At 42.8% G+C, this 12,108-nt stretch overlaps 1 protein-coding gene across 4 annotated transcripts in view; it reads right to left on the reverse strand.

Moving 5' to 3' along the window:
• Positions 1–217: 217 nt before the first annotated feature.
• CNOT10 (CCR4-NOT transcription complex subunit 10) overlaps positions 218–12,108 on the reverse strand; it is a 118,532-nt gene continuing 106,641 nt past the window's right edge. For all 4 annotated transcript variants that reach the window (XM_069958623.1, XM_069958624.1, XM_069958621.1 and 1 more), the window contains exons 16-20: positions 11,726–11,856; positions 4,981–5,016; positions 4,591–4,718; positions 3,430–3,505; positions 218–602 (exon numbers count right to left, since the gene is read on the reverse strand). In XM_069958623.1, the coding sequence (XP_069814724.1) occupies positions 445–602; positions 3,430–3,505; positions 4,591–4,718; positions 4,981–5,016; positions 11,726–11,856 (529 nt within the window). In that variant the 3' untranslated portion in view covers positions 218–444. The remainder of the gene's footprint in view (positions 603–3,429; positions 3,506–4,590; positions 4,719–4,980; positions 5,017–11,725; positions 11,857–12,108) is intronic.

Below are 12,108 nucleotides of genomic sequence, written 5' to 3' on the forward strand. Positions count from 1 at the left end.
CTATGGTATCTATTAGAAAAGAATGAGGTAGAGATTTAACTGCACAGTTGCCATTCTTCAGCATGAAATATTTATCTTCCCAAATTTAGTACTCCTGTCCTTACACCTATTTATGCATGATAGAAAACCCTCATTTAATTGTTTTTTTACTAGCATTTTCAGATAAGAGGATCTTGTCCTATCTTAAGGCCGGCAGACATGTTTAGATGTGCAGGCATCTTGTGTAAGATTTTATTGCCACGAATGATAAATCATCATACACAAAAAAAAACACTGTAGCCCTATGGACATATTGGCTCAGAATGGGTCAAATCTTGTACTCCAGAGATTTTTTTCTTACAAATAAAATGCCACGATGTGCCAGAAAAAGTCCAATATGCCATTTATTGATGAACTTGTAGATGTCCATAGCATGTCATCTGACAGTCCTATGAAAGACATGAATCATTTCCTCTGAACAGTGGTAAATGCAGGCATCTGAATTGGCTGCATTGGCTGATGGATGGGCTGGAATAACGGTTTCTTTCGAAGATCTGACATCATTTTAATAGACGGCAGAAGTTGGTTTCTTTTAATGATCTGTAAAGCCAGCTGGGTATTACCTAGAAAAGATGTGAAAGGTTAGCATGCTTCTTGTTCTATTCAACTTGAGAACCGCTAATATATGTTGTACAAAAAGATGAATGCAGCATAAACATCTAGTGTAGAAATATACATGTTGTTGCATTCTCTTATGCAGTCCCTCGGCAAAACAAATCTTGATAGCATCCAGTACATTTTTGTGTCAGTTTTACATTAAAAGGAGAAATCCAGACAGACCCATTAATAGAAATGACATGATGTGTGAGGTACGCTCGGCCAGTCAGTGGCCGAGGTAGGATCCAACTACGGCCCCTGACTGGCTGAGCGGTCCACCCACGTCCCCGCTCAGAGCAGGAAGCAGCTGGGGACCAGAGGACTGGAGCGGCACTGGAGAGAGGGAGGTAAGAGCACTTTATTTCTTTTATCCTCCCTCTCCTTAGCCCTTGCTAAAAATTGGGTCTGGATAGACTTATTTAAGCTAAAAGGAATATTTAAAAAAATAATAATAATAAATTAAAGTTCAGACTGTTGGGCAGATTATTATTTCACATTATTTATGCACTTCCCCTGCTGTAAATCACAAGAAAGAATAATGTAAATGAAGGTCCCCCATACACCTTATACTTTTGTCAGTTCAGCTGTCTGTACAAGTCGTATGGGGCTATCCTGACCATCCACAGACAAATGTAAATAAATGGAGATAGGAGACAGACGTGATGGAAAATCACCGCCCGACCCCTTTTTTCAGGGAGAGAGAAGCCACAGCCAGAGCTCTTTGGCTGCAGCTTAAATGGGTATTCCCATCACCTAAACTTTTCAACGTGATGGGAAATTCAAGAGAAATCATTTGTTGAAGGTGTATGGGAACCCTAAGATTTTAAGCGGCAGAAAACAAAAAAAAAAATACAATGAACCCCAAAATGCCCAGACTTAGAAGTGACCACTTGTCAACACCACCAGACATTATAAATATCCACACACATCTATGTCTATCATGATCTTAAAGTAGAATTACTGTTTACGAAGCTTGTATACCCCAGGGCTTTGCACACTCTCTGGCAAATATATACAGGCCATATGAGACTAAACAACAGTAAGGAAAATAACTTAAGCTCAGTGTTCCAAAGCCCTATATCGCACAAGCATGGAGCACTTCCATTCCTTTTGCTGGAAACTTCACCTCCGTTCTTATGATCAGTGGTAGGGAACCTTGGCTCTCCAGCTGTTGCAAAACCAGAACTCCCATCATGCTGTCCAGGCATGATTGGAGTTGTAGTTTTGCAACAGCTAGAGAGCCTACGTTCAATATCCCTGAGCTAGTTATTCCCTATCCCTTTAAAGGGAACCAATCAGCCCAGCTGATATAGTTCCTTGAACCACTGTATACAGCTCCTGAGCAGCCCGCGGCATGTACCGGCCGCAGGAGCTGTAAACCTGAGAAAAAGCCGTTTAATGACCTGTCTGTGTCTAGTCACCGCTCCCTGCCTGTCAATCATCCCCTCCGAGCCTGCTAACAGGCAGAGAGTGGCGACTAGACACGGACGGGGAGCAGTCCTGATGACGAACTTCCCACCTCTGCCTGTGACATGCCTGGGTCATTAAACGTCTTTTTCTCGGGTATACAGCTCCTCCTGCAGCTGCGGCCAGTACAAGCCGCTAAAGCTGTATATAGCGGTTCCAATTGGGCTGATTGGTTCCCTTTAAGATTTTAAAAAGAACCCTTAGGGGGAGATTTATCAAGAATGGAGCGGGTCTTCATTTAAGATTGGAATGCTCGTACTGTACTGTCAGTGGATAGAAATCTGGTATAATGCACAAAAAGGCTGTTGGCACAGAGGTCTGATAACTGTGTAAAGAGTTGTGCATCTGTGATCTTCACATGACCAGAGGACCAGTGGGTATCCCCTGCAAATAGAAAATAAGTGTCCCTATTGTACGACTGGAAACAGTTGAAAAAAAAAATACTAATTGATAAAGAAGATACATTGGAGAAGTGTACAACTATATAAAAATATTTGCTGAAACGGAAGTTCTGTTTTAGGTTTGACACAAAGTGCAGAAACTGTAATCTGCTGCGTACGCAAGAACTGTCATGACAATGTACATTTACTTTATATATAACATGTTCAGTTTCTAGGTCAGGCCCCGTTCCCACTGAGCAAAGGTAGCGGAATTCCGTGACGGAATTGTCCGCCGCGGAATGCCGTTAGCCTCCCGCTCATAATGGGAGTCTATGGGAGGCGCGCGCTCCTGCCCTGTCCGCGCTGAAGAATGAGCATGTTCCGCTACCTTTGCTCAGTGGGAACGGGGCCTTACTCTGCATAAAGAAGACTGCAAGCTAACCTGAATGTCTGATCCCAAAGAAAACAGATGCCATGAATATAATAAAGTCGCATCATGAATCTAGGAAAAGCTGAAGATTTTCTGCAGCATAAAAATCCACAGTAGCAAATTGTGCGGATTTGCGTCAAAAATGACATTTCTTAAACCAAATTCTAAAATTCCGCACATGACAGCTGCATTGTGTTTAATGAAAGATGCAGTTCTGTGACCTCCTTGCAAATCCAAGCCCGCTAAAAAGCTAGTGTTGATTCTCACAATATTTTACGTCAGCTACTGGCATAGATTATAGTAAATTTGGTGGTCCTGTCTCCTTTACATGAAGTCAAGCAACAAACAAATTTCCGCAAGTATTCTGATCACCTTTTTTTGCAGCACATGTAGCAGCTTTGTTAGAATGTCATTAAATTTTCTGGTACTATAATAAGCTCCTTTAACTAAATGAGTGACAGTTCACAACCTACAAGGTGTATTTTACATTCATTCTATATACTTAAAATAAATTACCATTCTGTAGTTCTAGATAGACTGCCAGAAGTATTGCCTCTGGAGGGATTTCTTTAGGATGGATCATGGATGCAGCCTTGAAAATGGAAAACAAGTCAAAGAAAATAAAAGTCAAAGCAATTACCTAATAAATTATTAGAAAGTAAGCAGCGAATCTCTAGATACATCTACTAAATGTACAGCTGAAAGATGATCCCAGGCAAGGCTCATCTTGAGATTTAATACTACTACTTTTAGCTCTAATTGCTATGACAACTCCCTGTGGGCTCAACACCATCAGATACTGTCTACATTATTCCTTCACAGCACTTAACCCTGCCTGGGTGAAAGAATCAGCCACCACGATAGCACACATAAACAACCAGTGTACCCAGGGCAAATAAATCAGCAGTATGTGCAGTTAGGCTTTATTAAATGCTTTTTTAATTTGCATGTATAATTACAAGGCACACTGGCACATACAATGGATTCCAATGCTATTTAATATTGATCTGTATGTTCCCACCCAGATCTTTGCCCATATACAATGCTTTGTTATCTTGTTTTTCAACACAAAATAAATCTGGAAAAGCTGGATCCAGTCCTTGGAAAGGTTTCCTTGTTACCAGGAATGGAACCGGCTTTCCCCAGCACCCAAAGCAGAACGGCACCAAGTTAAAAGGCAACAGGCTGATGAGCAGGATTCCGAGATAACACTTACGCTCCGTTATTACTGTAAATTCTAATCTCTACTGAAAAGTTAAGTAAAGCAGCAAAAGACCCCCACTGATGTTAATGGTGGAAAACCTCTTATAAACCACTTAACTACTGTGACTTATAACAAGATCTAACAGCCAAGATCAACATTAACTCTGTAATAGACCACTGCCACTCAGTATGAACAATGTGGGCACAGCTCCTGAGCCTACGCTTTTAAGATGGTGTATAGGAACCTAACCCCACCAGCACCAAAAATAACACCGGGAGGGAGTTCTTATTAGCTAATAGAATTATATAACCGCACTGGGTCCTGGTCTCTAAAGTCTACAGTATTCAGTAAACCATTACTTTGTGTCCATCAACTTTCTTTAGACAATCCTGCAAAAGACATATAATTTACCTACAGAAGACGTGCTTTAATCTCTGTAAATACATTTATGGTTTATCAGTGAGGTCTATTACCTGGTGTAGACATTTTCTTGCTTTATCATATTCACTACGTAAACAGTATGCACTTCCGAGGTTAAAAAGCATCATGGTCCGAGCTGAGGTGACAGAACTGGGATAGCACTGGGGCATCTGCTTTCCCACTGAAACAAAAAAGGTAAGCGGTAAGCAATAAGGCTAAGGTGATGTGCTGCACAACAAATATTTGTGTGACTTGCTGCTTGTGTAACTTTAATTGCCACAATTAGTCCCAATGGTATTTATGGGAGGTTTTGGCTCATTCCATTGTAGTTCATTGTTTTATGCAAAATGTCTTATTAAATGATTTTTTACTGTTTATTAACAATTCTGTATACTTTTAACTAAACACTTTTTAGTTTAGTAAATCTAACCAAACATTCTCACCTGATTCCATTGGTTCATTTTCTCCTTTATCAGATGCTGCAAAAGAAGCAAAAACATTTTGTTGGACTTTTGTTCAGAAGTTCTGCATTATAAGGGTATGTGCAAACTGAGGAAAAGGTGAGGAATTAGGTGAGGAGTAGAGACGAAGGTACCTCGAGCATGCTCGAGTCGATCCGGACCCGAACTTTTGCCATTTGATTAGCAGTGGCTGCTGAAGTTGGATAAAGCCCTAAGGCTATGTGGAAATCATGGATATAGTCATTGGCTGTATCCATGTTTTCCAGACAACCTTAGAGCTTTATCCAAGTTCAGCAGCCCCAGCTAATCAAATACCGAACGTTCGGGTAGACTCGAACCCTAACCTGGTTCGCTCATCTCTAGTGAGGAGGCTTCAGCTTGAAATTCCTCCCGGGGGTAACGGGGCAGGCATGCGGACATACTCACAGCGGGCTGTTTATCCCGCTGTAAGTTTGTCTGCCCATAAGTGTACAGGGCAGGGATCCGCAGTGGATCTCGCTGTGAATTCGTGAGAATTCCGCTGCAAATCCGTTACATGTGAATGCACCGGCCTAGACCAATGTTCAGAAACAGCATTTAATTCCAGCAAAAAATTATTCGCATAGAATGGAATTAATGGAGACATAATAAGACACATGGACAGGACTTGCTTTGATCGGACAACCATTTAAGTTACAATTATCTTATGAATGCAGCTAAATATCATGCTTAAACTGGAAAAAAAAAAGGCGGTATGTGATCCCTAGGAGACGGTAGTGTATGATAGTAGTGTCCCCACTTATATACCATGGACAGAAAAAACTTTAGAAAAATTATAAGTGGTAGACCAGACACTCAATTATGTAGTGCAAAAACAAGCGTTTTATTCGGTAAACAGTAGTGCTTCAAATATACAGTGAAAGAGTTCTAGTAGACACTAGAATAACATCCAAGTAGGGAGTAGGTAGACAAGATACATAGATTAGGTGTGTGTTAGTCCACAGTATGAGTGGCTATTACACCCTGCCTCATCCTAGGGAGCAGCTCGGACTAAGCCAACTTAGCCCCCGGCGGACAAAGTCCCTAATTCTTGATGATAGAGGCAGTACGTATTTGGGAGGTGGTAGGTCGTCACCTCTAGTCAAAGGATAATGGTCTTAGGTCTGTAACATCTAGGTCAAAAAAACCAAGGCTGTGCAATATATGTTCAACCAAACATAGGTGACGATAGAGATTATAATAAAGAACAGCAATTTTAGTTAATCCACAGGTCATCAGACGCGTTTCCCCCTAATTTTGGTGAGGATAACTGGGTTCATCAGGGATGTTTTAGTGTGTGGATATTCAGCCGTGTAGTCAATCTAGTAAGGTAAATACAGACAGTATTTGTATCAGTAAGATAGTAAGATAGTAGGTAAAAGAAACTGATAGCTTGGAGCTAGTGTGGAGATAATGGTACCTCTCAAAGTTGTAGTGATTTCATGGTATTCATAGCACAGAGATCCATGTCGTGTTGTCACAGATGCAGTCATTAATGGTTAGGTTTGGATGATGCCAAGAGTCACAGTGGTAAGTGTCCCTGTTAGATAGCAGGAGGATGTAAAAATAGGAGCTTACGTGCCTATAAAACAATAGTGGTCATAGACGGTATGGAGGTTCTAGAATATGCCTACCTGTGATGTGTATGTATCACAGTGTCACCGTGGTGAGGATGGTGAGGTGAGGATGTGTTACGGGTAAAGCACGGAGAAAGGCGAGGTTAGGGAGGAAGGTTGTCGGGCCATTATATAGTTGGACCATATATAGGACAAGATGGAGTGAAGGGTCTCAAATAAAATGTGTGAACAGAATTTGGTCATTCAGGCCGCCTGGTTCGAGAGTTTTAAGGCGGTATATCCATTCGGTTTCTTTTCTCAGGAGTTTATTGTCGTAGTCACCCCTCCGGGCATCGGACTTTATTGTTTCAATGGCCTTGAAGGTGATGTTGAATGGAGTCTTGGGGTGCACTGTTCTCATATGTGTCGACACTGGTTTAGGTCGTGAGTGCTCAATGTCACCAATGTGTTCCATGATCCTTCGTCTGAATTCTCTTTTGGTTTTACCCACGTAGGACTTAGGGCATTCGTATGTAGCCAGGTAGATCACGCATTGTGTTTTACAGTTGATGAATGACCTGTTCCTGTAGACTGTGGGGTTGGTGCCGGAGCAAAACGTCTTAGACACTGATATGTAGCGGCATGCCTTGCAGTCGCCGCATCTGTATGTGCCGGTGATGTCAGTGGCTAACCAAGTTGGGGGTTTGGATGCAGGGGGGACATAATGACTGTTAGTGATTAAATCACCGAGATTCCGTCCTCTCCTATATGTGACCTGAGGGTTAGCGGGTATCATGGGCATCAGATGGGGGTCCGTCCTAAGGATTGGCCAGGCTCTTTCCAGGATCGATCTGACCTGCGGTGCAGCATTGTCGTATGTCCCTATGATCCTGAGGTCCCCCGAAGATAACTTTGTTATCCAGATCCTGGAATGGATACTCACCCACAATTACTTTCTGTTCAACAACGGGGTGTGCCACCAGCTTAGGGGTACAGCCATGGGGAGTCCCATGGCTCCCTCATACGCAAACCTATTTTTAGGCTGGTGGGAGGACACAGTGGTCTTCAGCGAAAAACATGACCAGTATCATCACTTCATTGAATTCTGGGGGTGGTACATCGATGATGTGCTTATCCTGTGGTCCGGCACGCCTGCAGACTTCAACAAATTCATTGAAGATCTCAACACGAATGACATCGGCCTCCACTTTACGTCTGAAATTAACAAGGAACAAATCTGCTTCCTAGACAACATCATAAAAATACAGAATGACACCATCTCCACGGAAGCATATCGTAAGCCCACGGCGGGAAACAGCTTGTTGAAATGGGAAAGTCACCATCCCCTCAACCTTAAGAATGGAATCCCAAAGGGGCAATATTTACGGATCAGACGTAACTGTAGCACGATACAGTCTTTTAAAAGAGAGAGGCCAAATCACTTCAAGAACGTTTCAAAGAGAGAGGTTACCCCAATCGCACCCTTTCAAGAGCCTACCAAACTGCGAAACAAAGTCACCGTCAGGACCTCCTGATACCAAAAAAGAAAGACACCACAGCAACTTCGGGGGACCTCAGGATCATAGGGACATACGACAATGCTGCACCGCAGGTCAGATCGATCCTGGAAAGAGCCTGGCCAATCCTTAGGACGGACCCCCATCTGATGCCCATGATACCCGCTCACCCTCAGGTCACATATAGGAGAGGACGGAATCTCGGTGATTTAATCACTAACAGTCATTATGTCTCCCCTGCATCCAAACCCCCAACTTGGTTAGCCACTGACATCACCGGCACATACAGATGCGGCGACTGCAAGGCATGCCGCTACATATCAGTGTCTAAGACGTTTTGCTCCGGCACCAACCCCACAGTCTACAGGAACAGGTCATTCATCAACTGTAAAACACAATGCGTGATCTACCTGGCTACATGCGAATGCCCTAAGTCCTACGTGGGTAAAACCAAAAGAGAATTCAGACGAAGGATCCTGGAACACATTGGTGACATTGAGCACTCACGACCTAAACCAGTGTCGACACATATGAGAACAGTGCACCCCAAGACTCCATTCAACATCACCTTCAAGGCCATTGAAACAATAAAGTCCGATGCCCGGAGGGGTGACTACGACAATAAACTCCTGAGAAAAGAAACCGAATGGATATACCGCCTTAAAACTCTCGAACCAGGCGGCCTGAATGACCAAATTCTGTTCACACATTTTATTTGAGACCCTTCACTCCATCTTGTCCTATATATGGTCCAACTACATAATGGCCCGACAACCTTCCTCCCTAACCTCGCCTTTCTCCGTGCTTTACCCGTAACACAACCTCCCCTTCCCCCCCCCCCCCCAATGCATCACCATGACCTCCTTGCCTATACTAGCATCAACTTACTTCCGCCTGACCTCTAACATCCCCGCACATCATGCCTATGCATTACTTCCATCCTAACTAAGTTCATCCTTACTAGTTATGCTACAACCCTTAACATGTATATATTTCTACCAGGCTTCTTTTTAAATTTTTTTATTTTTGACTTTTTTCTAGTATATGGTACCCCTACAATAATTATACTACAACACTGCGTTTTTTTGTCACAATATTCGGTTATCTTGGAGTCCCAGCAGTCTATCCTTGCCCTGTTAGCCATCTAAACGTTCCTTAGTTAGCCATCACCCTTCAGCATTTCAGTGATAACCCGCACACTTAGGGCATCACATCAGTAAGGGCAGCAGACCTCAAACACCACACGGCGCATGCGTGGCCCGGGCGATTCATGACGTATCACACACTGAGGGCATCACAGTAGTAGGGGCAGCTTACCTCTAATTTCACACTGCCCATGCGCGGCCGTAGCATCCAACTACGTCACTACGTCTGCCGCGACGCCATCACGCTCACAACTGGGCGATGACGCGTGACGTCATCCACCGCACCCGGCCTTAAGACACGCCGGTCGGTGGTCTGATTTAGACGCACACCTGCTGCCTGAAACTACCACTACAGGACGGTCCTTCTTATCCACACGTAAGTGCCTTTAAGTACCTGTATTCATCTGACTCGTCTTACTTCTCCCATGTCCCCTTATATCAATCTATCCAATGTATGTTCTTACATGTAGGGGGACCCTACTCTGCTGCCAGAACCCCGTGGTTCATCCTCACCACGGTGACACTGTGATACATACACATCACAGGTAGGCATATTCTAGAACCTCCATACCGTCTATGACCACTATTGTTTTATAGGCACGTAAGCTCCTATTTTTACATCCTCCTGCTATCTAACAGGGACACTTACCACTGTGACTCTTGGCATCATCCAAACCTAACCATTACTGACTGCATCTGTGACAACACGACATGGATCTCTGTGCTATGAATACCATGAAATCACTACAACTTTGAGAGGTACCATTATCTCCACACTAGCTCCAAGCTATCAGTTTCTTTTACCTACTATCTTACTGATACAAATACTGTCTGTATTTACCTTACTAGATTGACTACACGGCTGAATATCCACACACTAAAAGATCCCTGATGAACCCAGTTATCCTCACCAAAATTAGGGGGAAACGCATTGGATGACCTGTGGATTAACTAAAATTGCTGTTCTTTATTATAATCTTTATCGTCACCTATGTTTGGTTGAACATATATTGCACAGCCTTGGTTTTTTTGACCTAGATGTTACAGACCTAAGACCATTATCCTTTGACTAGAGGTGACGACCTACCACCTCCCAAATACGTACTGCCTCTATCATCAAGAATTAGGGACTTTGTCCGCCGGGGGCTAAGTTGGCTTAGTCCGAGCTGCTCCCTAGGATGAGGCAGGGTGTAATAGCCACTCATACTGTGGACTAACACACACCTAATCTATGTATCTTGTCTACCTACTCCCTACTTGGATGTTATTCTAGTGTCTACTAGAACTCTTTCACTGTATATTTGAAGCACTACTGTTTACCGAATAAAACGCTTGTTTTTGCACTACATAATTGAGTGTCTGGTCTACCACTTATAATTTTTCTAAAGTTTTTTCTGTCCATGGTATATAAGTGGGGACACTACTATCATACACTACCGTCTCCTAGGGATCACATACCGCCTTTTTTTTTTCTAAATATCATGGTAAGTTTTTTCTAACTATCATGCTTAGTAAAACACTTAATACTTAAGGGGTTATTTCAAAATGAAAAAAAAAAAAAACTTAGGGGGGAGATTTATCAAAGGGTGTAAAATTTAGACTGGTGCAAACTGCCCACAGCAACCAATCACAGCTCCTCTTTCCTTTCACCAGAGCTGGAAGCTGAGCTGTGATTGGTTGCTGTGGGCAGTTTGCACCAGTCTAAATTTTACACCCTTTGATAAATCTCCCCCTTAGTGGATGGAACCTGCACTGGTTCTAATAGTCTCTTTATGCAGATGTGGTACATGACTAAATCAGGCCAGAGACGGACTGCAGCATCATATGCACGTTGTTTGTGACCTTGTGGCAGCACGGTTGGCAGGGGACACTAGAGTGGCGGCTGATTTGAGGGCAAGTAAAGTTTTCTTTATGCAGATTCTAGCCCTCGGTACTGTTTTTGTTTTGTTTTACCATGTTATAAACATATAGTTTATTCAGAGAAATGACAATGATTTTTATTTATTCTTAGAAACTTCTACATTTGCTATATTAGATTTACATAATCATAAGCATAATTATTGCTAGTTTTCATCAAATGAGCTAAAAGCTGAAAGCTTTGTATACTCATAAAGTAGAATAAACCCTCTTTAAATTGTTGATGTTGAGTGACCGATAACCGTAGGTCAAGTATGAAGCCCCTCAGGTTCTTGCTCCCCCTCCCCGCAGTTTCGTAAGATACTGTACTTTATGCTTCTATGTCATGTAAAAGGGGCTAATTAATCCGCAGCGTTCTCAGAGCAGAGCGCATCATGAGAAGAGCCATGGAAAAGGTTATGCCACAAATAAATGAGTCACTGCATTAAATATTCACGGCCTGTCTGAACATACTGAGCAAATAAATTATGAAGCAGCAGACTTGGAAATGTGTACATGAGCACATGTATGCATTACTGCCTCCATCAGAGACACAGATAAAAGCATGATTTTAGTCAAGTGTGGTTTCATTAACCTTGCTCCTGTTCATTCGATGAAACCCCAAGGGACACATCTGTGACATTCTCTGGGTTCAAATGAGTGATAGCATCTGAGATCCTGTCCAGAGAGATAAGTGCTTCAGCGGCATACAAATGCCCCAAGAACCTGCCAAAAAAAAAAAAGGGGTAAAACAAAGATCAGACTGGCCCTAAAACTAGCACTATACTCCACCCAGCTCCTATGGGTGTTATACGCAGAGTTTAGCTGGATCCCGTATGCCCAGTTTTGTAAACATAGTCCAAGAGGCGCCATTTCCTAGTATAGAGTCCAACTCGGGGGTTCACCTTAACGTGGCCAGTTGGTACATTCTAGATAATCAAATGGTTTGCTAAGAACCTCATTTTAAAAAACAACCCT

Source organism: Dendropsophus ebraccatus, chromosome 2, assembly GCF_027789765.1.
Source record: "Dendropsophus ebraccatus isolate aDenEbr1 chromosome 2, aDenEbr1.pat, whole genome shotgun sequence".
NCBI lineage: Eukaryota > Metazoa > Chordata > Amphibia > Anura > Hylidae > Dendropsophus > Dendropsophus ebraccatus.